The sequence below is a fragment of the Camelus bactrianus genome, chromosome 3 (genome assembly GCF_048773025.1).
Source record: "Camelus bactrianus isolate YW-2024 breed Bactrian camel chromosome 3, ASM4877302v1, whole genome shotgun sequence".
NCBI classification, from domain to species: domain Eukaryota; kingdom Metazoa; phylum Chordata; class Mammalia; order Artiodactyla; family Camelidae; genus Camelus; species Camelus bactrianus.
Window position 1 is genome coordinate 113,335,061 of NC_133541.1, and position 25,426 is coordinate 113,360,486.

The window sequence follows — 25,426 nt, forward strand, 5'->3', positions numbered from 1 at the left end:
CCGCGGGGGGCGCTCGGCGTGGCGGCCGCGCTAGCGCGGCGTGGGGCCTCCGGAAGCCCCCGGAGGTTGGGCTCCAGGCCCGGCACGGCCCTCTACCCGCTCAAGCGCACCCTGGGCCCCGGGGCGCGGACCCCCGGTGGGGAGGCGCCGGCTCACGACGGAACTGGGGCGCCGCGGCGGTGGCTGCAGCAGCAGGTGCGCGGCCTGGACGCGAGCGATCCGCCCGGGAGAAAGCGGCGCTCCTCCCGAGCTCCGTAGCGGCCGCGAGCTCGGCCGCGGCGACCTCCTGGCGCCCAGGTACTGCAGAGCCTCTGTCGTTGCAGCCACCATCACCTCCCGTAGGGCCAGCGAGAGCCGCCTGGGCCCTCCTGGCAGCCTCCTCCGGTACACGGCTGCCTGCGGTGAACGTGAGATGGGTGGGGCGAGGGTCAAAGCAGCGATGTTTGCTGGTGGGGGCAAGCCTGAGAGAGGAGGCAAGCCTGACCCGCTTTGAAGCCTTCTGGCCTAGCATTGCTCTCTCTCCCGGCTGTCTGAGGGCGGGGAGGGAGGGGGGAAGGGGGTGGGAAGGGGATGAGTGGGCTGACTCCTGGAGAAAAGGTTGGGTTTTCATGGCTTCTGAAGAATCGGGAAGATGTCTACCTGTATGTAGTGGTTCTGCTCTGCAGGACATCGCCCTCCCCCGCCCCCGCCTTTTCACCATATGAAAAGGAAGAGAAGGGCGTGCTCTCTATGTGGCAGTGGGGCTAGGGGCGGGAAGCATGGTCCGACAGGAGTATGGTTCTCTGTGTGAGGAACCTCGCAGAAAAGTACACTGGGACTGCTCAGGTGCCCTCACCAGCCCAGGGAATCTGACTTAGACCTCTACTCGCCTAGTTTCCCCAGCACAGCAGAAAGACTCACCAAAGGCTGATGGACCATCAGCTCCCCTTACAGCCAGGCCAGGAAGGGGACAAGGATCTTTTCCTGCCAGCTTGTGCCTTCATGGCATGGTCAGGGAGTCCTGCGGGCATGAGGGGCAAATCAGGAGAGTGCTGATTTCCACACTCCCCTTTTCCGTCTCCTGCCTCTGTCTCCTTTAGGGCAGAGGGTGTTTTACCTTACTTTTAGGCACAGCCCTTGTTGCAAGCCATGCTGGCCACCATGGAGATCACAGATGTTGCCGGGCAAAAATCTGGGTCCATATCCCTGGGCAGGATTGTGAAGGCCTTGGAGGTTGTTTTCTCCACCATTAGACCTCTGTGGCCCTGAGACCTCCCACCTCCACTTCCATACAGTGCCCTGTGCTCCACCACCACCCACCATTCTCCTGTGTCAAAATAGTTTTCAAGAAAGGAACCAGTGAACACATTTATCCTCAAGAGCTAAATACAAAAGAATTTCCCATTAGATGCAGAGCAGGTGCCTGAGAAGTCATTTGACCAGAAAAGAAACAGAGGCATTTTGATGAACTTTTGGAAACAAAGCTTTAAATCAAAAAATATTTGGCATCTCTAATGATGTGATTTCAGGCATTGGGCTGAAAGTGGGAGTGGGCAGCTGGGTGGCAATTTTGGGGAACAGCTCGCTGAGATGACTATATCTAGCAGCTGTCAGCTCTGTTTGCTTACTGAGAGGGTAGCTTTAGCCCTAAGGGCAAAAATACCATAGGAGTGTGTGTGTGTGCACGTGCATATGTGTGTGTGTGTGTGTGTGTGTGTGTGTGTATGTGTAACTGGTCGGGGGTTACAGTCACTAGAAGGCATTGTTGAGCACCCAGTGTCCACTTGGAGGAGGTGAAACTTTCCTATAGAGAAGTGCTTGTTGGCTCTGGCTGCTGTCTACCAGGGCAGCTACTGGGCCATAAGAAGAGTGTGTTATTTCTCACAAAGCCAGTTCCTCTGGCGAGGCCTGCAGGCTGAGCCTCTGGCTGGGGGCATTAGCACTCTGCTCACTAAGCTTCTTTATTATATTTCCTGGCCGGTTCTAACTGGTTCTATAGGCACCCAAGCCTGCCTGGTTCAGTCCCTGCTGGAAATGGAAAAGGAAAAACTTGTTTTAGGCATAAGACCCAAGAGTGGGGTATAAAATCCAGCAGGACTGGAGAGGTTTAACTCAACTCAAATCAAATCAAAGGCTGGGCCGAAGAAGGAGGTAGACAAGAATTTAAAAACTGGAAAAGGGTCCTGGAGGAACAATTCCTTTCCCCCCTCATATATGGTGCCCTCTCTGGCATTCGGTGGGCCTCTGCTGCTGTCACTGACCAGCAAGCCGAATTAGGTGATGAATAGGCAACAAGCTAATTAACATTGGGAACAGCACTCCTGGAAAACAGTGCCAAGCTCCAGCCTCCACGTTTGAGGATCAGCCTACCCTGTCAAAGAGGTTTCTTTTGGCTGCTGTTGGCCCCAGGGTTCCACCAAGAGCTGCACAAAATCGCCTTTTGTAGCCTCCACGTGGCCACCATAACAATGAGTCCATTTCTTTCCTGGCAAGTATTAATTATTCACTTGTAGTTGACGAAACCAGACATCAGTCACCTCATAGGAGCCTTTGTAAAAGGCCTTTGGTCTTATTATTCTGAGGCACAAGCCCAAATCTAAGGATGGACTCTGTGTTAGTAGTGGAGGTGGGGCAAGGAGGTGGAGCATGCCTCTGGGCAGTGACGTGGCAGGCCCGCAGTGGCGGGGAAGGAGCTGGTCCTTCGTTGGAGGCTCTTATGAAACAAGGGATGCATCAAAGGGCTGCATAGAGTGTCTAGCACATAATACGTACTATTATATTTATATATATATGTTGTTACAGTTGTTATAGTGTAATTTAATTACATAATCATTAACAGTGTGGCTCATGCATGCAGTCGACCCAGAATTCTTACCAATCCTTCTACCTCCAGAGCCTTCCTGAATTTTGCTTTTCCTAGGTTGACCTGTAAAAGGTAACCAGAAGAAGGGATGCCCTTGATAAGACGTGGTGTCAGTGAGGACATGCTCTGGAGGAGCACAGGGAAGCCGGAGTATAACTTGAGTAGGCAGAGAAGGGGAGGGAGTGTGTATGCTGAGCAGAAGCCCAGAGGTAGTTCTCACATTTCAACACACACAGATCAGGAAGGACCTCTTCCTCTGTGTACATACATGGAGCATTTTGCAATCCAACTCAAAAATGTTGAGGGCATGCTTTGCTGCCCGGGCAGACAGAAGAGCACAGTGATCTTCGGACACAAGATTTATCCCTGACTTGCTGTGTGCCTTGCCATCAGCCACTACCTCCCTGGCTTTGAGAACGGGGAACTGAAAGCAGCCTGCCCCGCTTGTTACCTATAGGTAACACAGGAGCCCGCGGGTGAGATAATGTCTGTAAACCCTGTCTGAGAAGAAAAGGCCCTGGAAACAGACAAGAGAAGGAAGTTCCTGAACGTGTGGCTCCTTTGGATGGCTGCCCTCCATTCCTAAAGGAACAGTTTATTCATTATATATCATGTGTCAATTTAAGAAGACGAATCTGTGGCCTCTCTGTACCACGGAGCCAGCTGAAAGGAGACTGAAAGGCACTTTGTGATTCATAGATTCTGTCAAGGCCCGTGGCTGCCCTTGTCTGTACAAAGACCCTTCAGAATTCGGTCAGTGGGTGTGGAATGCCTCCCAGGATGCAAAGAGTTTTGGTCCTGGCTCCCTCACCACGGCCGCTCATGTGTGTGATGTGCCATTAAGGGCTACCACTCAGGCCATACTTCTTGGACCCTGGTAACAAAGGTGAAAAAAAATTGGGTGCAGGTTCTTGAAAGAAATTGTTTTGAGAAGGCGGAGCTTGGGTTCAACCAGAATTTCTTGCAGATGTCATTCTGGCTGAGTGGCATTTTGATAGACTTGGGGCAGCTCAGAAATGGTGCAAGGAGAGAGGAAAGTCAACATGCCCCTCGGGAGAGCTGCCCGAGAAAGACCCAGGGATGACTTCATCAATAGGCCTTCTGGGTTTGTGTCTGCATCATCCGTGGGCCGTCTGAGAGCAGCGATTCTCAGGCGGGCATCTCTTCGTGGAACGGAGGGATGTTTAGTCCGTCCGTGGTGTGTGGTCTCTGTCTCCTAAAAAAGGCAGGAGATGAGGTCCTCTGCAGAAACTAAAGGTGGTGGGCTGGTTCGGAAAGTGCAGGAGACGTCTGAAGGTTTGGAACAGCTGCCTCTGTGGGTGGAATAAGAAATCAGCTGGGCATGAATGAGAGGATTGTCTAACTTGACTAAAAGCCCAGCTAAGATCGGAGAGAATCTGCTGGCCTGACCCTCATGGGAGACACTCAGTAATTCAGTGTTAAGTGAAAGAATACCTGAGAATGACTTTCTGTTTGTGCTTTTGAAATGTGATGCCTTAAGACCGATTGTGGCAAGGGATGAGTGGAGAGACGAGATTCAAAACTAGGTGTCAGCCGTCAGCCTCCTAAGTGTGCTCTACCTTCATGCGGGAAAGAGAAGTGAGGTTCTGCTTTTTATGGTTTGAGGTGGAAACTGTATGGCAGAAGAATTTTCTAAAGATAATCTCTGATTTGTGTAGTAATAAGGATGACTTAGATATGGTGCCTTAAGGGACCATGATGTTTTAAATTTTGTGTTTTGTTTTTTTTTAACCAAAAGACTTGAATTTTGGCCACTAGCCTGTGCATTCAACAAACCACTCATGGAGTGTCAGTTAAGCAAGTAATGCCTAAGCTGTGGCCGGTTCTGTGCTAGTTGTTACAGGTCAAATCCCCTCCCCACTAAAGATGACTATCCTTGCCATTTTTGGTGATCCAAAGAATTAGTAAAATATAAAGCAGTTTATAATGAAGTGGGAAATTTTGGACTCCAGACTGTGAGTGCTATAGGAATCCAAGAAATGAAGGTGGTGGTGGAGTTCAGTTGGTCAGACCTTCGTGGAGGAGGCCTGTCTTGAATTGGGAGTTGACAGTGCTCAAGGGTAGGATATAAGAAGGCGAGAGAGAGGACTGTCCATGAGAGAGTGGAGAGAGTTTGAGCAAAGGCACAAGGTAAGAATGTCCATCAGCCGGTTTAAGGCCCCCTGAGCTCCCTGGCCACAGTGGAGAGTCCCACCTATGGTTACAGTCATTTGCTTTTTGAGTTGGAAGGACCCTGAGGGAGGCTCAAGTTCAGTGATTCCTAACTAGTTGCTTTTGGTTTTGTTTTTTGTTTTTTGTAAGTACATTTGATGGGAAATCTCAACACACTCAACACATCACCTCTGGCAGCCAATCCCCTCCCCGACTTTACCCCATCTTCTCCCACTCAAGGAAAGAGATGGACATTCTCTTGATACTCTGGGAGGACTCTGAACTCTCCCTCACGCATCGTAAACAGCACCTTGTTTGCAAACCTCACTAATCGGTTGTTAGGACAAGTTCCCACAATAACCTTCACAACAGAGGTGTTGCCGTCATGGTTGAAAACTACAGCCAGGTCAACCTTCATATTTTACAGACAGGGAAACTGCCCTTTTAGAGTGACTGAGAGCGTGGCTTGGGGGCCTCTGTCAGTCTTCGGACTGAGCCACATTCGAGTTGTACCTTCACATCCGTGAAGCTGAGTTTTGCGTGCTCCGAGCCGGGGGCCCAACTCCGGTCTTGCTCTTTGTTTCCACAGCAGATGTGCTGGCTTCCCTTTCTGAGTTTTAGCAGGTGCCTCCGAGAGGCAGCTTCTCTCCCCAGATGCAGGTCACGTTGGTGCCCGGCCTGGGGGGCCCCGTCACAGGCCCCAGCGGCAGCTAATCAGCAAGCTGCCTTCGGTGGCATGACCTCCCCTCCTGAGAGGATAGGATCCGCCTGGTTGGGTTGTCAACGGAAAGGTCCCCTCAACCCTGCAGCACAGGAAGCAGCTGAGTAAAAGGGCCGATGCGGCAGCAAGCCCTTTCGCCCCGCGGGATCTTCTTTGCATAAACGAGGAGGAGGGCAGGCCTTCTCCAGAGACCCAGGTGGAGGCTGGCTTGGACTTTTCTGCTGTGACCTCAGGTCCCCTGTGTGGAGAGAAGCGGCAGGTGCCCGGGCCTCTGGTCCCAGGAGGCCTGCAGGGAGGGACTTACATAGCCAGGCCGGTCTGAGACAGTTCTGTGGGCTGGCCAGATACCTGGCTGCCAGCAAGGAAGCCTTGGGTTGTTATCTTTTCAAGTAAATTTGAAATTTTGGTTCAAAGCCATACACGCACATGCTTAAAAGAAATCAAGTAATTCTGAAAGCCTCCTAGTGAAAAACAAGCACCCAGGGCCCACCTCCGCCAGGGGCTGCTGCTTTCAACTCGCAGTTTCCTCCAGTAGTTGTGTCCAAATCTCTGAACGATGTGCCTGTGCTGCTGTTTCCTAACTTATCTGTTCTACGAGTTGTCTCTTCACTTCCTGCTGTGATGGATGACGATTTCGCTTTCTGACACCAGCCCCTCCCCGCCCTCCCCTGCCCTCATCTCTCAATATAGTAAGAGCTCTGTTTTAACCTAAATCATGTTTAAAGTGTCTGCATCATTAAGATGTATAAATGATGACCACCAGAGAGCCAGCTAATGTCCTTGGATTGTATTTCCTTTTGTACATGGATTTTTGTCTTATTGCAGAATTGGAATCAATCCTTCCTTCCTTCCTTCCTTCCCTCCTTCCTTCCTCTCCCTCCCTCCCTGCTTCCTTCCTTCTGTCTAATATTCCTCATTTTCTTTTACAGCACTGTCATATCAGCTATTGTATCGGGTCCCCTTGCTGTCCCAGGAAGTTGCAGTGTTAGCCCAGCTCTGCCCCTAACTAGCCAAGTGACCTTACACAAGTCCTCTCATCTCTTGACCTCACTGTCCTTGTAGTAGAAAAAGCTCAGGTAGCGGGCAGGAGACCCATCTTGTCCTCATTCTAAACCTCAAAGCCCATCACCCCACCTAGGAGATTTCTGTGTCTGAGGAGTCTCCCTTCCTGGGTGGGGCAGCCCCAGGCCCTGACAGGTGGCAGTGCCACAGAAACGGGCAGGGGAGGGGCCTGGTTCGGGCGCTGCCTCGTGGTGGTCTGCTCACCCTGTGGTCTAGGGGCTGCTACCCGGGGTGGGGTGACTGTGTCCACTGCTCTATTTTTCCTACCGTGTGCATTTCCATTCAGCACAGTCTCTGAGCAAAGAGGCAGAGAGCTCCTCCCTGGGCTCTCTGGGCTCCTGCTCCAGCCCTCCAAACACCACTCCTGCTCCTGTTATAAACACCTCAATTTCTCCCAAAGTAGTCCTACAAATACTGACATTTTTTGGCAACAGCTTTATTGAGATAGAGTTCACATAGTCTGCAGTTCACCCACTTAAAGCCAGTAGTTCAATGATTTGCAGTATGTATTCACAGAGCTATACAGCCATCACCATGATTAATTTTATAACGTTTTTATCAACTCAGAAAGAGACCTTGTGCCATCTATTTCCCCCAATCTTTACCCCGAGTCTAGGCAATGACTAATCTCTTGTGTATCTGTATAGATCTGCCTATTCTGGACATTTCCTTAAAAAAAGCATATTATGCTTCTTTTACTTAGCATAGTATTTTCAAAGTTCATTTACATTGTAGCATGTATCCATAATCCATTCCTTTTTTTGTGGCTGAATAATATTCCATGGTATGGATATAACATATTTTAGCCATCCACTGATCAGTGGATGGACATTTGAGTTGTTTCCACTTTTTGCCTATTGTAAGTAATGCTGTGATGAACATTCATGTACAAGTTTTTGTGTGGATATGTATTTTCACTTCTCTTGGGAATATAATCATAATGCATTCCTTTTTTTGTAGGAGAATTGTTGCAATGTTTAATTCATCCATTTGCTCTGTTAAAAAGAGGCCATTCAACTAGCTAACATTTCCCAAGTGCTTGTTCTGTGCCTGCCATTGGGCTAAACGTGCCATGTGCCGTAACGTTATATAATCCTCAGAATAAATCACTGCGGGCAGGGACTATTAATATTTACCACCCTTCTACAGCTAAGGGAACAGAATCTTAGAAAGGTTAAGTAGCATGCCCATGGTTATATAGCCAGGAAATGGCAGATGACAGATTTGAACCCATAGCTCAAGCTTACACACCATACTCAGCCTGATTTTTCACTTCTGTAAAAATTCTTGCTTTTTTTCATTCTCCTTCTGAAAATGAGACAGAAAATGACAATACAAATCTTTTGCTCAGAGAGTAGCAGGGTTTAGGATGTGGGATTCAGAACCTGCATTCCCAGGCTCTCCTTGCACCCATCCTGCATTTGTGGGCCCCCACCCCTTTCTGCTCAGAGTCTAGCAAACATCTCAGAACCCCCCCCCCCCCCACCCCGGGAGTCCTACAGCCCTTCTCAGAAGCCAACTGCCTGGGAACCCAGCGTTATTACCTCTCGGTGAAACCAGGCCACTGAGTTTAAGTTTGTTATGAAGAAGAATTCTAATCTGCTGTGAATGCTCCATACTCAAATGCTTCCAGAACACAGTTAATTTTAAACTATTTTATTAATTTCTCTTCCAGAGTAACACAATTTAGCCACGTATTCACAGACTGAATATAAAGAATTCTCCTCTGGAAGATTACGTAACACTTGGGCTGGGAGAGAAATACTTGCTTTCATGTATACCTCTGTTAATTTCCGGAATATTTTTTCTTTCTGATTTGATGTGGTGTTGGCAGTGACTTCCAACACTTGGATTAAAAATGTCTGAGTTCCTTCTCCCGTGGGCAATGAATGATCTACAAACAAACAGAGAAATCCATTAGAGAAGCTGTATTTATGACGGAAATAAAGACTCCTAATTTACTGGCTCTGTAGGCTGTTTGTGTATTGATTCTCTTCAAGGGAAGTGCGGGGGGTGGGTATTATTATGTTAAAGGCGAAAATCTTAAGGGTTATCCTGGTAAATGAGTATTTTGGAGTCTGCGAAGCCCAGAGGAAACCCAGGTTACAGGAGAAAGGAGAGGGCAAAGATCATGGCAAGTAGGAGTCAGGAAAGATGAAGGAAGGGATGTTCGATTAGAGCCAGGAGTGTTTTACACTGAGCTGGGGGTTTTTACAGAAAATCTCCAACATATTTAAAACTGGATAGAAAAAAATATTATAAATCCCTGTGTGTAAGCATCACACAGCGTTAACAATCATTAATTCAGAGCTAATTTTGTTTCACCAATTTCTCACTCTTCCCTGCTCTGGTATTATTTGCAAGCAAACCCCTGTAGCCTTTGATCCATCTTTTAGTAGGTATTTCTAGAAGATAAGAACTCTTTTAAAACATAACCTCAATATTATTGTCACATCTAAAAATAATAACTGTTTCCTCAGTGTTATCAAATATCGAGTTGGTAACTAGCCAGAGAAATGTTCCTAGTTTCTCATAAATGTCGCAATTTAATTTTTGTGGTGATTTGTTTGACGTAAGAGTCAAACCAGGTAAACACACATGTGATGGTCTAAGTCTCTTATGTATAGCTCCCCCTCCGTCTCTTATGTATAGCTCCCCCTCCTTGCGCTTTCTTTGTTAAAGACACTGAGTCATTGGTCCAGCAGACTTTCGCATAGGTTGTAGTTTACTGATTACCTCGCTGTGGTGTATTTTACTGTGTTCTGTCTGTCCTCTGTATTTCCCCTCAGTTGGTATCAAAGGCTTGATTAGATTCAAGTGTTTTGTGTTGGGTCCAGCACTCTTCGTAAGTTGATGATGTGTTTTTCCACCAGGAGGCACGTGACGTCAGATTGTCCTCCTGTAGTGATGTTAGCAGCAGTCAGTGATCAGTGCCTACATCCATACGTTCATTAGAGGTTGGAAAATAGGGCTACATTAATTCTGGGGGCGAGAAAAATACTGTTATAAAGAAAAACATCCCTCTCTTCTACAGTTCACTTTTCCAGTGGTCCAGATTGTATAGGGAAGACAGGTTAAACATTTGCTTCTTTCCTTTTATTTATTATTTTCAGCATAAAAAGTTGGTTCACAGGCATCCTCCAGCAGTAACAGAGGCATAGAAACCAAGTTTTTATTAAGTGTCTTTATGGTCTCATGGATTTAAATATATGTGATCTTGTTTCAAGTCCTTTGAGTTGCACTAATTGTTGCTCAGATTGCCCCATCTTTGGCCAGTGGAAGCTGCCTCAAGTTGGCTCCTGGGTCCCTTGGACATAGATGGATAGATAGTTGCTTGTAGGCCTTTCTTTTAGGACAAACCTAGGTTCCAAGCCTAGCTTCACCACTTGCCAGCACTTGACCTTGTAAAATTACCTAAATCCTGAGCTTCTGTTTGCTCATCTGTAAAATGGGAATAATCATAGTACCTACCTTTATAGGGTTGATACAAGATTCAGATAGTGGAGTGAGGGCTAAAAAATGTTAGTTTTATTATTATTTGAGTTAATGAAGATAATCATTTGGGCTTTGGAGCTTGTAGATCAGTATGCCTTGTAAGATCACTAACCCCTCCTGCAAAATAAACTTAATATTAATGTGAGAAAGAAGACAGTCTTCTCTGTGGATTGGCAGATGGTTTTGCGGTAGAGCTGAATGCCACACTTAGCATTCAGGGCAGAGAAGAGAGCAGAGGAAGAAGCCTAGGTATGGAGAGGGCCTGAAACTATCTCGGTGAGGGCGTGCAGGGGCAGAGGAGGAAGTTACCTCTGAGATCCCCGTGCCCTCAATGGACGTGGCCTTCACTGTTGCCTGAGCGCGTGATGGGGAGGTGTGCTGAGAACTCAGTGAAGTGTGAAGCGGTCATCAGAAGCTCAGCCTCCTCTGCCCTCCCAGCAGGGCCTAAAAGAGTCACTGGGGCTGCCTGCGTGGGGTGCGCCCGGGAGCTGTGCCTGCCCTCCCCAGCCTGGGCCCAGTCTTCTGCCGCTGGTCCTTTTCTGCCCTGGTCTCTGACACATTCCCTAATGAGCCAGGCAGATTCTCTGGCACTCTGCAACTCCAGCCCTGAAGTGGGCCTCACATGTCCCTGGGGCTGGGGGTGTGGTGTGGGGGCGGGGGGGGGGCAGTGAGGGACGCTCTCAGGAGCACAGGCAACCATCTCTGTGTTCCCTTATTCAAAAGTGCTACAAGGTTAGCTTGTTATTACTATTATTTATCTTTTTATAAAACTCAGGTTTTTGACGTTTGTCTTGTTTTGCTTTATTTTTTTTGCATTTATTTCTGCTTTTGTAATTAGCCATCCCTGCACTCCCATTTCTTTGGGTTGATTTTTATCCTTTTTTAGATTTTTTGGGGGGGAAATTCAGTTTATTTAATTCTGCTTTCTTATTTTCTGCTAAATGCATTAAAATATTTATTCATGCTCTCTATGTTTCAGTTCTAAATATTTTATAATTTCTATTTGAATTTCTCTTTGTGAATAACATGGAAGCATGTTTTTACAAATTTTCATAGGTATGGGGTTTCTCCTTTGCTGTAATTTAGATGATTGATTTCTAATTTTAATGCACCGTAATTAGTGAATGTGATTTCTAGGAGGTCCTATTTGGGGGAACTTGTGAGAACCCTGAATCATGATCACTTTTAAAGTAATGTTTCACATATGCTTTAAAAAAAATGAGTATTCTGTTTGCTGGGTGCTGAGTTCTTAAAACAGTGATTAGCTCGAGTTAGGTAACTGCTGTTTAGAACCTCTTCATCCTCATTGCCTGGCAAAGTTCTCTTTGAAGCCTCTGCACTCTGCCAGCATCTGAAACACAGAACCGTCCAATTAGGGCTGATTTGTTTGTTGTGGCTCACAAAGCATACCATACTTCCAGATCAAGGAAGACAATGGCCCTGACGTTTTTGCAAGCAAGGTTAAGTTTGCTGGAGTCTGAATTCTCTTACTTCCAGCTTAATTTCAAGCTCTGGTTTCAGGTTAATAATCTTTGGCTCTCTCGATCACAGATATTTGTGCTGTGCAGTAATTTGAAAGTGGAACTGATAAGTGTCCTCGTGAATAGCAACTAAAGGCAGACTATGGCCCATGTCCTAGGATCCGGCATTATTTGAGGTTCTTTGCTCCTGGTCACTGTGGTTGCATGGACATCCTATAACTTCTCTGAGCCTTGTTTTTCCATCAGTTATGTGGATATGGTACCACCTGTCATCAGAGGGTTGTGATGAGGCTCGGTCGAGACAATAGACATAAAAAAGTACCTTGTAAACTGTGAAGAGATCGTCAGACATCACGTGTAGGTTGAGGGCACCGTGTGAAGGAGTAGCAAGTGGGGGTGGTCTCAATGCATGTTAATTCCCTGGGTTCTCTGGAAGAAGCCTGGACAGGGTGAGACTGGGAGAAATGTGTGGAGGCCCCTGAAACGCTCCGTTTCCTTCTCTTCCTTCCCCTCAGTGCGGACAACGGAAACTGCAGCCATGACCACCCACGTCACCCTGGAAGATGCCCTGTCCAACGTGGACCTGCTGGAAGAGCTGCCCCTCCCTGACCAGCAGCCATGCATCGAGCCGCCGCCTTCCTCCATCATGTACCAGGTAAGTCCTCCCACAGCACCAGGGCCGGCAAGCGGGTGGGGGTCAGGAACTCTGGGGATCCCTTGAGGGGGTTTGCCCTGAAGCAGAGGGAAAAGGGATATCTGCATCCTGAAGGCGAAAGGCCATGAGCTGATGGAGCCCCTTGCGCACTGGTGGAGCTGAGTGCAAGAAATAGATTAGCTGGTAAACGTTATACCAGGGCTGTTTCTCGTCCCTGGGGAAGGCTTGTTGATCTGTTCTGACCCCAGATACCTTCCCGGCTGTTCTCGCTGTGGCACCAGCCAAGGTTTTGGCAGCTCTGACCTCATGAATTAAATATCGCAATTTAGAAACCCCTAGAGCCTGCCTGGGTAATTACTTTTCCTTCATGTATGTGAGAAGAGATCTTCAGCTCCCCGCAGCTGATACTGGCTCAGGGAAGCCAGTCACAGTTGTTTGCTTTTGCTGTAGAGAGGCAAGCTTGTGATAAATCGTGATCAGATTGCTCAGAACCCTCATCTGACCCGGGTGTTGCGGGAAGGACGTCTGTGCAGCCGGAGGCGGCCTTGGAAATGCCCCTTGTCGGGGTGTGCTGAGCGAGTACACTCCGTTTAGAAAAATAAGTTAATTTGAAATTTTTAGCTGTATTTGACCTTTTGAACATTCTTGGACTGCTAAATGAGACTGCATATAAATGCATAATGTATTTTTAATTTCATTCAATGGCTAGATTTATTAAGCACATGCCTGAAGGTTCAATTCATAAACTTGGTTTATTCACATTTTCTAACCCAGATTAAATTTTTTTTCAGATTGAAATTTTAATTGTGTAAATATCTTTTTTATTACAAGCAAAGTATAGCAAATAAAAGTTTCCCTGTGACTGTGTCTATATTTATATATACAAATAAACACACACACCCTTTTCCCATATATACATATGTATATAATTTTTTTTACCAAAAGAGAATGACACTATATTATGTTGCTCTATGATTTGACTTTTTTAATTTAAAATTACGGGTATTTTCCTGACAGCACTTCAATGCAACCACATTATTTTTAACCACCACATTATACATATAAGTCCATTGAATGGATATACTATTATTGATTTAGCCTTTCGCTGTTAATGGATATTTGGATGGTTTCCAGTTTTTGTATTACCAAAAAAAAAATGCTGCAGTTATTATCCTTATACAGATGTATCTGCACCCTCAGGTGAGTATTTTTGCAACTGCTAGATGAAAGCAGTGCATCTCTTCAAAATTTTAATAACATTTTTATACAACTTTTAAAGGTAAGTTTCCATTAAGTTATTACAAAACATTGGCTGCATTCCCCGTGTTGTACAGTATGTCCTTGAGCCCAATTTACACCCAGTAGTTTGTACTTCCCACTCCTCTCCCCTAAATTGCTCCCCCACCCCGTAACCATTAGTTTGTTCTCTGCATCCATAAGTCTGCTTCTTTCTAAAAAACCCCATCTCCGCTTTTAACAGCTACTTAGGTTAGTACGGTTTAAGCCCTTGCTTCCGAGGCTCGCTGGGTGAACCTGACTGTGGCTGGGAAGCAGGTGCGGCCCTGTCTGCAGCTGGCTCCGGCCCAGTGGGACTCAGGGTGCTATTTCTTGGGGAGGATGCGAGGGTGATGTGGAGGTGGGCTTCCACTGGGGACTCGGGCATTTGTTGGCAGCAGTTGATTCCCTGGACAGCCAGCCACCATGGACCTGTTTTCCAACCGCCGAACATTCCTGTCCTCTGATTCCTGCAGGCTAACTTTGACACGAACTTTGAGGACAGGAATGCGTTTGTCACAGGCATCGCGAGATACATTGAGCAGGCCACGGTCCACTCCAGCATGGTAAGTCTCTGTGACCCTCGGGGACAGACATGCCCCCTGCCGGCGTGGGCGGGGCTGCGGGCAGCTTCTCTCACCAGGGGCATCAGCTCAGCTGTTCCGAGAACTCCCTGCCTCAGTCAGACCCCTCTCTGTGAGCCCATTCTCCTGCCCCGTCACCCCGCCCAGTGCCTAGGGGCACACTGTTCCCGTGTCTCCCAGCCTTGCACATCCTCCTCACCTTTGGGGCCAACTGTATCCCCAGTTCCCTTCCCTGAGTTTCTCTAGCTTTAGGGCTAACAGGTGATTGGATCCTGCCTTGTCTTATACTTCATAGATTACGGACTGCGTGGAGTTTTGGCTCTTGACCGAAACAAAATTTCTCAGAAAAGGTTTGGAGTAACACCTCACTGACTGGAGGAAGCTGGTGGCCTAAATCATTCACAAGTTGGGGCCAGTTGTCTGACGGGTCTGTGTCTGACCCATCTCTGAGGGTCCCCTTCCCTCTTGGGCTGTCATCGATTGCATCCTCACGCATCATTGAAATTCGAAGAGCCCCAGGTTTCTCGTTCACAGGCTCTGCCTGCGGCTCAGTGGACCTTTCTCACTATATCAGTGATATTCTTGAGCCTTGTCTCACCAGACCCTGCCCGTTCATTCAATAAGTATTATGTACCTGGTCCCTGCAGAGGCCATGCTGAACGCCAGAGAGGGAGGTGTGCAGGGACAAATAGGGCGCTTGATTCTCAGTGAGTCAAGTGGGAATGAGACAAGCCTGCTGTTTATGGACCACTTTCTGTGTGGATATTTTAAATGCATTGTCCTAGTTACTCCTCACCTCAGCCCTGTGAAGTTGGTTCTGTTGCAGTACCCATTTTATGGATGGGGAAAACAGAAGTCCAGAAAAGTTGAGTAACTTACTCAGGGTTCTGCCACTGACAAATGACAGAACTAAACCCAGGTCTGTTTGACTACAAAACCTGCACTCTGGATGACTCTGCAGTGAGATAAAAATGTACAAATTTAAAGGTAAAAGACATGGTGAAAGTTCAAAGGTTTTGAGGGGTCTTGAGAAGGTCAGAGAAAGCTTGATGAGAGAAGTGGCTTTGGGGTGCAGCCTTGTATATTACATACACACATCATAATCATATATATATATGGTGTTAAACAATACAAGGTATTCTCATACATCATAGCATTGGAACCTTATGACAGCCCTGTGACTTAGAAAGAGATCATTATACCTATTTTAGGGATGAGAAAACTGAGACCTGGAGAAGTTAATGAGCAGGTTGCTCATGAGCCCACAATTAGTAAAGCACAGGTTTGAACCCAGAATCCAGGACTTCCAGTTCCCAGCCCTGATCTCTTTTCTGTGACCCCTGCTTTCCCACACACTTAGAATTTCATCTGTCAAAGATGAGATGGGGAGGGCACACCAGCTGGTGGAAGCAGCATGAGCAAAGGCCCAGAGGCCAGCATTTTCAGAGACTCCCTGGGCTTGGGACGTAAAGTACATTAGGGAAATTCCCTGGGGTATTCATGAAAAACTAGGTAAGGGTCAGTGCATAGAGGGTGTATTGGTTTGATAGAGCTGCTGTAACGAATACCACAAACTGGGTGGCTTTTCCCATTCTGGAGATGAAAAATCCAAGATCCAGGTGTCAGCAAGATTGCTTTCCCCTGAGGCCTTTCCGCGGCTTGCAGACAGCCACCATCCGGCTGTATTCTCATGGGTCTCTTCTCTGTGCACACACGTGTGTGCTGTCTCCCTGTGTGTCCAAGTTCAGTTAGATTGGATTAGGATCCACCTTTATGGCCTGACTTTAACTTAATCACCTCTGTAAAGGCCTTGACTCCAAATATGATCACCTTGCGAGGTACTAGGGTTAGGATTTCAACATATGAATTTGGGGGGACACAAGTCAGCCCATAGCAGGCAGCTTTAATTCACTTAATCAAAATGGGAATTCTTCACTGATGGGAGAAATGTGAACAGAGCTCTGCTTGGAGAGTAAGTTCATTTGTCAATTATGTGCAGAAGGAGTTGTAAGGAGGAGTGAATGAGGTAAATAAATCATTTGAGATCATTCAAGTATCCACACTGGAAGCCTGGCTGAGGGGGTGTGGCTGTGAGAGACACTGGAGGTCAGCCCCGCCTGGCTGAACAGCCAGCTGGGTACCAGAGCAGGGGGGAGAGGGAACGACACGGATTCCCAGGGAGTCTGTTTTCCTTTTTTTCCAGCTTCCAGAGGCCCAGCCCTCTTCCAGCCAGCAGTCACACCACTCCAGTCTCTGGTTTATCCTCGCATCTCCTGCTCTGACTCTCTCACGTCCCTCTTTAATGTATTAAGACCCTTGCTATTACATTGGGTGCACGAGATAATCCACGATAACCTCCCCATCCCAAAGTCTCTAACTTAGTTACATCTGCAAAGTCCCTTGCGCCGTGTAAGGTATTGTTTTCACAGGTTCTAGGGAGTAGGATGCGGACATCTTTGTAGGGCCATTATTCTGCCAACAGAGGGATAGTGGTTTTGGGCAGGGTCAAAAATAGGGTGTATTGTTGACATTCATGGATAATGCCAAAACCTCACTTTTTCAACAATCTCCACCTCGTACCTTGCGAAATCTTTTTCTAGAGTAACTTACCGGCAGCAAGTGGCTTCATTAGATGTTCATCTTGTGTTTCTCCTACCCCAAACTTGGGCAAGGTGAATCTCTCAAAGGGCAGGAGAAAAGAGGAGGAGAAATTGTGCAAACCATGTAATTGACCAGCTACGTGGAACAGTCAAGGGTTCTTTGCTGGAGGTGAGATGGGGGCCGAGTGTCCAAAGTCAGTGCTGAGAGGTACAGCCTGTCACCATCCGAAATTTGAACTGAACTCACATTGAGTTTAAATCATGGACTTACAGAATCTTCAGTTGTAAAGGACCTGAGAGAGCCTTAGTCCTGCAGATGTCAACCTGGGCTGCACATTGGAATCACCTGGAAAGCATTAAAAAAAACCACCAATGCCTGGGTCCCTCCCCCAGGGATAATGATTTCATGTCCAGCCTGGGCATGAGGCATTTTCAAAGTTCCCCAGGTGTCTAATGGGCAGCCGGGGCTGAGAACCAGGGATTTAGGCCAAATCTTTGTCTCCAAATGAGAGAACCATGATATTTTCCAGGTAAAAGGTGGGTCCAAGCAGAGCCAGGGCCAGAACTCAAGTGTCCTGAGGCCCTGCCCAGGACTCATCCCGCCATCCTGATCTCTAGATTCCAGGCATAATTATACAGCACATCTGACTGATGGTCCCCTGAACTGTCCACGGGGCAGAGTCCATATCATTCTTGCTCACTGACCTGTTCGCAGCACATAGCAGCAGTCTGGGATCCGTGAGTGCTCGGTGAAATGCTCACTGGATGAATGATTTGGAATGTTCACACCTGCCCGTGGCTTGCTCTTAGTTCTTTCTGGTCTCGAGGACAACATGTTACTGATTTAAAAAGTACTCTAAATTGAGAACTGAATGTGTGACTCGTCAGTGACTTTGCTGTTGAAAACAAAGCTATAAAAAGTAATGAACTCCACATTAAACCTGATCTTATGCTAGGAAGATATTATGAAATAGAGATGTGGAATAAAAAGTAAGTTGGTAAAGGCCCACTTTTGTGCTGATACAGACATTTACAAAAGAGAAGATCTAGTAATACTCTTTATTTTTTGAGAGGTTCTTCTGTTGATGGAAATTTTGGTGAATTTCCACTTTTTGACTGTTAGAATAATTCTGCTATGAACAAGTGTGGAAGTTTCTGTATGGACATGTGTTTTCATTTCTCCTGGTTTTATACCACAGAGTGGCAATTGCTGGGTCATACGGTAACTCAGTGTTTAACTTTTTGAGGAACTACCAGACTTAGTAGCACTCTTAGCCCCCTTTACGGATTACCCAGTGTGTGTGTGTGTGTGTGTGTGTGTGTGTGTGTGTTCCATTTAATTTTCATAAAATTCTCTGAGGTTGTTATTGTCACCGTCGTTAGACAGATGACTAAATGGAGGATTTTCAGTTAAGTGATTTCCTGAAGGCCAAAGGGCTGAGAAGGGACGAGGCTGGGTTTCAGCCCAGGTAGCTGGACCCTGCCTTTCGGGCTCTTTCCACAGGAGTGCTGGCTATGTGAGGTGAGTCAGCAGCTTCGTGTTTCACGCTGTTGTTGGCTTTGCCATCTGCTCTGTATTATTTTTTAAAATTAAGCTGAATCATCTTCCCACTTAGGAAATAGTAGCATGGGCTCTTAGAAAAGTGCAAACATTACAGCATGATATGACATGAAAAGTGGAAGCCCCTGTTTATCCAGCACCACAGAGAACTTGCTCTTCATAGTTTCGGTGCAATCCCACCGATATATTTTTCAATGCACTTTCGCAATTACCACTCTTCGTTTTTGTAACCTATCTGCTGTTATAAACTGTTTTGCTATTTGCTTATCTTCTTGCTTAGTGTATATCTGGGACAACTTTTGCTGCTGGAACTAATAGGTCTGCCTCCTCCTTTCTAAGGGGGCCACCTGTCTTTGGAAAATGTGCCCTGCTCGGAGAGCCCTGGGGTGCCTGATGAGGATAATTTAGGCCAGAGCTTCTCACTGTGCACCTCGGAGTGTGAGTCACCTGGGAATTTTATTGAAATGCAGGTTCAGATTCCATGGGCCCCTTATTTCCAATAAGCCCCCCAAGGTGATGCCGTTGCTGGGAGTCTGCGGACCGCACTGTGAGGATTTAGGGGGTGGGGCACTGTTGAGAAATCTCGTGTGGCACCGGAGCAGTTTCTCCTTGCTGAGCACGTTTCTCTTTGCAGAACGAAATGCTGGAGGAAGGGCACGAGTACGCGGTCATGCTGTACACCTGGCGCAGCTGTTCCCGAGCCATCCCCCAGGTGAGACAGCCCTTGCCGGTGGCTCTCCTGCCCCCTCCACCCCTACCCGGATTGCTGAGCCTCTCCAGGTGGCCAGGAGTAAAGCAGGGCCTCTTATCCCCAGGGGTGCACAGAACACATTCTGAGAGCTTCCTGTAAAACGGATGCCAACTTAAAAAAAAAAACTCAGTATCATTTTGTTTTTGAAAGCAGCATATGCTAACCATATGACACACCCAAACCACTGCAGAAAGGTATAAAGTAAAATCCTCCCCCAGCCACCCAAACCAACCTCCCTCCAAAGTATGGTCACTGTAGACACTTGGCTGCGCCTTCATCTGGATCTCTGTCCTCAGACATCGTGAATATTCCTGTGGTTGTTGCTTTGTAAATTATTATCATTTAAAAAAGTGTGTTGTTTCTTATTTATATGGTTCTGCTACTTGCTTTTTTACACTTTATTACTGGCTTTTTTTCATGTCAACACACACAGATGTTATTTTTACCATTGTCATATTAGTCATGGGTCCCACTGGAACCAAATCAACAAGGCATGGGTGTAAAAACAGAAACCGTTCCTCTCCTGTCCTCCCACTCCTAGCCCCCGGGTAACTACTTATTAACAGCTTGGTTTGCACCTTTTCAGACTGTGCCTGTATATGTATGGTCACAACACACACTGGTTTGTGTTTCGTTGAACACACATGGGATTAGATTTCCCCTCCTGTCCCGCAGCCGTTTTCACCAGTCACTTTAGGGTAGCAACCTTTCCTTGTCAGGCCACACATCTGCCTCATCCCCACTAAAAGTTCTGTAACGATAGTATGTGAATGCAGCATGGTTGATCCATTTAATCACTGACTGGTGGTTATTTCGTGTGTTGCTACCATTTTAAGAATTTCTAAACCACAGTGTGAAGAATGTCCCTGTGCTTACCCTTTGCTCACTCTCCAGTTTTGGTGACATGTTAGCAGCCTTGGGTGTGCATGTTGTGCAAACACCTGCCACGCGATGCTGGTGTGCTGCAAACCCCTGGGCAGGGAAATGGGCTTCCTGATGGGGCCAAGTATGGCCAGGGGGTTCTGCCCCCCAGTGCATTCAGAACAGTGGACAGGACGTTTTTCTCTGCTCAGAATCCGGCAGGTTCCTCTGGGGTAAGGAGTCGGAGAAGGCGGAGGGAAGGAGATCAGCATGGCTGTGTGTGCGGCTTACAGTCCAGGCACAGAGCAGACTGAAGGGGAGGCAGGTTCTGTTCTTGGGACCAGCTGGTTTCTTTCCCGTAGCCAGTGTCTGGGGAGCAGCTCTGCCCCTGTCAGAGCCATCAAACAGGGCTACCATGGCCTCCCTCTCACTGGGTAACTGTGCCATTTATCATCCTCAATGAGGTAGATTTGACAGTGAAAAAGGGCCCTATTAATAAGACAGCAGGTGTGAACCAGGACTGCCTGAGCGAACCATGGTGTGTGAAACCCCCGTCTCCCCACAGGTGAAGTGCAACGAGCAGCCCAACCGAGTGGAGATCTATGAGAAGACGGTGGAGGTGCTGGAGCCAGAGGTCACCAAGCTCATGAAGTTCATGTACTTTCAGGTGAGGGGATCCAGGTGGCTCTGGACCAGGAGACTTGAGACGGCCCCCACGCTTCTAGACACTGGGGTCTGGATTTTTGTGCCATGTTATTTATTCGTTGGCCAATGCTTTCTAGTGCCCTAACCCCCCCTGGGTGAGCAAGACAGCCAAGCCCCCTCCCTGCATGTAATTTACATGCTAGTCAGCAGACCAGTGTGTCTGGGTAGGGCGAGAGGCTGACACCGAACATTGCGCCACATGATACGTGCTATGAATAAAATAAAAGCTGAAAAAACTCCGGGGTGGAGGGTGTTGGCGACATGACTCAGCTTTAGGGACGGGCTCTCAGAAAGCAGGTGGCATCTGAACTGAGACCTGTATGATTTGAGAGAGGTTGGCATGTGAGGACCCTGAGGCAGAGGGATGGAGGCAGAAGGAACTGCGAAGGCAAAAGTCCTGAAGCTTCAAAGAGCAGGACGTGTTTAAGAAATGGAACAAAGCCAGGGACGCTGCATGGCGAGGAGGAGGGGTGAGGAGAGGAGAGCTTGGAGATGTAGGCAGGGACTCGACCCTACGGGGCACCATGGGCCATGCAAAGAATACGTGGATTTTATTCAAGCCCCGTGGGAAGCCCCTAGAGGTTGCCAGTGATGGGATCTGATCCAGCTGTTGGACAACAAACATGCTGGCGGCTGTGTGGATCGTGGATAGGAGGTAGGGGCAGTACTGAGGTCGAGGGCGGGAGGGGAGAAGAGTGGCAGTGGGGCGACCAGCTGGGAGGCCAAGAAGAATGATCGTTTAAAGGAGGAAAAGGGAAAGGCGGGCCAGAAGCCCCTGGGAATGGAAGATAAGAGGGCAAGCTGGTTATTGTGGTTCTGTTGGAAGCCGTTCAGGAAGGCAGGCTGAGCACTTGAAGGCTACCCTGTACCCAGGTGGGAGTCATGCCACACACTGCCCTTCACGTGCTCCACGTGCACTTGTGAGCATCATAGGTAGACTGGCAGGCACCGGCCGGGTGTCTGCCCTGTGCCCAGCTCCTTGCTGGCCTCCTGGGGCAGGAGCTGGGAAGGAACACCTGGGGAAGGTGCAGGCGGAGCTGTGAGGCAGAGACACCCAGGCTCTGCCACAGCTTGCTGGGCCCTGGCAGCGATGTGACAGCTCTGATACCTTGGAAAGTGCCTATTTTGCAGGTTTTCAGTGAAGATAAATGAGGTCTACTTGTTTAAAATATTTATTTACTTACTCTGATGGAGGCACTGGGGACTGAACCCAGGACCTCGTGCCTACTAAGCACACGCTCTACCACTGAGCGACACCCTCCCCAACAAATGAGCTCTATTTGTCAAGAGCCCTGTTTGTAGATGCCTCGTTATACAGATGTAACAAATCACAGTTGCTGTTACTAGCATCCTAGACCTGCCTTCAAGGAGCCTAATATCTCTTCCGGAAGGCAGGTCCAAGAGAGAAAAACTAGCTGAGTAAGTGCTGAGCTGAGGGCCTGCTGACATAAATTGTGATTAAATAAAATGAACAGTGCAGCTCCTCCGTCGCATTAGCCATTTCAAGTGCTTAGTCTCCAGGTATGATGAGCGGCTACTGCCTGGACAGGGCAGATACGGAACATTTCTGTTATGGCAGAAAATTTCGTTGGACTTAGACTCTGGAAGGAGAAAGCGTGGCTGATCTCGTCTTTGAAGGCCTCCCTGTCTCCTTCCCTTGCTATATTTTCCTCCATAGCACATAGCACATTCTAATACAGAGAATTTATTTTGTTTTCTGTCATTTGTTACTTGAATACAAGCTCCTTAGGGTAGAGGTTTGTTTTGTTTTGTTTCTTGCCTTAACCCGGTGCCAAGAAGGGTGCCCGTCACACGGAAGATGCCCAGTAAACACCATTCATTGGATGCATGAACCTCTTCCCTTGAGTGTCTCTGTCTCTCTTCACCTCTACCCGCTGATCGCCTGGTGCCTGCTCTGCCCCAGGCGCAGGGATACAGAAATGAACAAGACATACAACCTTCAAAGCGAGGGCGCGGTGAATGATTGAATTCACTTGACTCACGTCGGGGTCGGCTTCTGGGCTCCCCTCCAGAAGTCAGCTTTGGATTTCAGGACTCCCCGGAGGAAGACCTGCAGGCAGACTGGCCTTCCTCTAGATGTCCAGGCTCTGAGCGGGGCCCGCGGGCGGCCTCGGCCCGCTCCCCACCGGGAAGCGCGGTGAGCCGCCCCGTCCTTACCGCCGCCCCTCTGCCCGCAGCGCAAGGCCATCGAGCGCTTCTGCAGCGAGGTGAAGCGGCTGTGCCATGCCGAGCGGAGGAAGGACTTCGTGTCCGAGGCCTACCTCCTGACCCTGGGCAAGTTCATCAACATGTTCGCTGTCCTGGACGAGCTGAAGAACATGAAATGCAGCGTCAAGAACGACCACTCTGCCTACAAGAGGTCAGCCCCGCCCCCGCCCCGCCCCCCACCTTCCTGGGCACCTGTCCTACAGGTGGGAGCGGAGGGGGTCCTTCTACCAGGTTCCTCCTTGAACCTAAACTTGCCATTCCCCGCCCCCAACACAGCGGTGGCGGGCTCTGTCTCTGTTTTTGCCCTTTAATAGTCCTTAAAGATGTAGAGCTGAGCTTTGGAGAACTGGATCTTTGCAGGGTTTTCTGTCTCAGGTTGGAATCAAATCCTCATTTGCCCCACCTGTGAGGCAGCAGCATTTCCTGTGCCCGGTGCAGTCCAAGACCAGTAAGATAATCATAAAAATGGTCACAGTCGTCATTCCTGGCAAGAATCAGAAAGCCAGGTCAAACTGCTTTTGTAAAAGAAGGAACTGGATTGGCTCCCAGGACGAAACAGTCCTGGTGTACGCGATCCAGGGACTCAGGTGATGTCGTTGGTCTGGTTCCCTCTGCCTCTCAGCTTAACTCCTCTCATTATGGGCCTCGTTGTCAGGCAGGCTTGTGCCCACTGTGGCCTCCAGAAGCTGTAAGCTTCCCTCCGGCCAGCGTAGCTACCCCAGCTTCCAAGGAAGGAAAGGTTGCTCCTCCTTGTAAATATTTTTGCAGAAGTCCCAAGGCCGGTTGTCATTGCCCCAGCTTAGGTCGTGTGCTAATCCCTCCACGGGTCACTGTGTGTGTGTGTTGGGCGGGGTGGGGGTGTGCTTGGCTGGGAGAGGTGCTTGCCCTTGGGGTCATTTGGGGGTCACTGTCAGCTCACAAGAAAGAAGGTCTGGAGCGGGGGAGGGATTACTCCCCTCTATAAATTTGGATACAGCCACCCAAAAGTGAGGGAGGCCAGTCAAAGACAACAGACAGTCCAAAGCTCAGATAAGCTCCAAGGTGTTGGGACCCATCTCTTGGGAAGGATTTTCTGGGTCACTAATGGAAAGGGCCACCTCCTTGAATCACATCCCCCTGGGGCTCCAGGGTAACTGGAGAAAGCAGACAGCAGACTGACCCTCACGGTTTTATCCCGAGTGAATTGAAACCAGGGAGCACCCAGAAGACAGAACCCCATTCAAGGCTGACTCAGAAATGGCAATTTCACAAAGATTTCTTTGACAGCTCATAGTACAGTATCTTCCTCTCAGAATCTCCCCAGATTTGGCCAACTCCTTCCATCCCAGCCGACATACTCTGAGGACCAGCTAGGGTTGTGAGCTAGGTGGGTGTCTTGTCCATGTTCCCAGGCCCTGGTGACACACGTGCACCGCCTCTAGGTCTGGCTGGAGAAGTCCGAGGGCTGTGGTTTTTCTCCCTTTAAATCCTGCTCTGTCCTCCACACCCATCTCCCTTCACCTGTAATCCTGTTGGGTTGCATAGACTTTTGTTTTGCATACAATGTTTTGCTTTATAAATTTGGGATTTTCCTGTGAGTAACATAATACACAGCAAAAACAAAGCGTCCTGCCCGTGACTCTTCTCCCTTCAGTGGAGGTCACTGCGAGGCACCGGATGCCTGCTTTGCTCTGTCCTCCAGCCTTGGGCTGGTTGATGTGATGCTAGCTGCCTTCAGTCTTTCCTAGTTTCAGCATCAGTACGTTCTTGCCTCCTAATTTCAGGTACCCTGATTACAAGGGTGCAGACAGCTCCAAATGAAACGACTCCAGAGCACACTCTCCTTTGATGTTAGAGTCCCTTGTGATGTTCAGAACTCCTCATCCTCGGGGACTGTGTAATACCAGTTAGGTGGGAGCTGGAGCCGGAGCTGGGGGGGCCTAGGTTAGGCTGGCTGGCTTGAGCCCTCTTCTCTGCAACACCGTGTCCAGGGCGGCGCAGTTCCTGAGGAAGATGGCAGACCCCCAGTCTATCCAGGAGTCCCAGAACCTTTCCATGTTCCTGGCCAACCACAACAGGATCACCCAGGTGATGGCAAACTCTGTGTCCCGGGACATACGTCGGGGCCAGGAAGTTGGGGGGGGCCATGAGCAGAGGAGCTGTGTCCAGATCCTCCGTCCCCACTGCCCTCCTCAAGCTTTAAGCTACAGACTTAAGTCTCAATGGTCCTTCACCCTCTCTGGAGTTTGTCCTCTGAAAATCTTCTAGCCAGTATTCGGCCCCTGCATTGGTATAGATTGAGAGCTTGGGTTCTGCAGTTAGACCGCCTTGTTTTCTCATCCTGGACCCTCCACTGACCCACAGTGAGGCCTTGGGCAAGATCCAAACCTCAGTTTACTCATCTGTAAAATGGGGCTGTTATTTTGCGACTCTGATGAGAATCCACTCCTAGG

General features: G+C 48.4%; 1 protein-coding gene across 2 annotated transcripts in view; it reads left to right on the top strand.

Annotated features, from left to right (window-relative positions):
- The window catches only part of CYFIP2 (cytoplasmic FMR1 interacting protein 2), a 108,398-nt gene that overhangs the window by 243 nt on the left and 82,729 nt on the right, over positions 1–25,426 (top strand). Inside the window, exons 1-7 of one of the 2 annotated variants that reach the window (XM_074360990.1) lie at positions 46–297; positions 12,289–12,428; positions 14,180–14,269; positions 19,083–19,160; positions 20,626–20,727; positions 22,964–23,145; positions 24,965–25,061. In XM_074360990.1, coding sequence (XP_074217091.1) covers positions 12,312–12,428; positions 14,180–14,269; positions 19,083–19,160; positions 20,626–20,727; positions 22,964–23,145; positions 24,965–25,061 — 666 coding nt within the window. In that variant the 5' untranslated portion in view covers positions 46–297; positions 12,289–12,311. Of the gene's footprint in view, positions 1–45; positions 298–12,288; positions 12,429–14,179; positions 14,270–19,082; positions 19,161–20,625; positions 20,728–22,963; positions 23,146–24,964; positions 25,062–25,426 lie in introns of those variants that run through there. The other variant, XM_074360989.1, reaches the window with a different exon arrangement.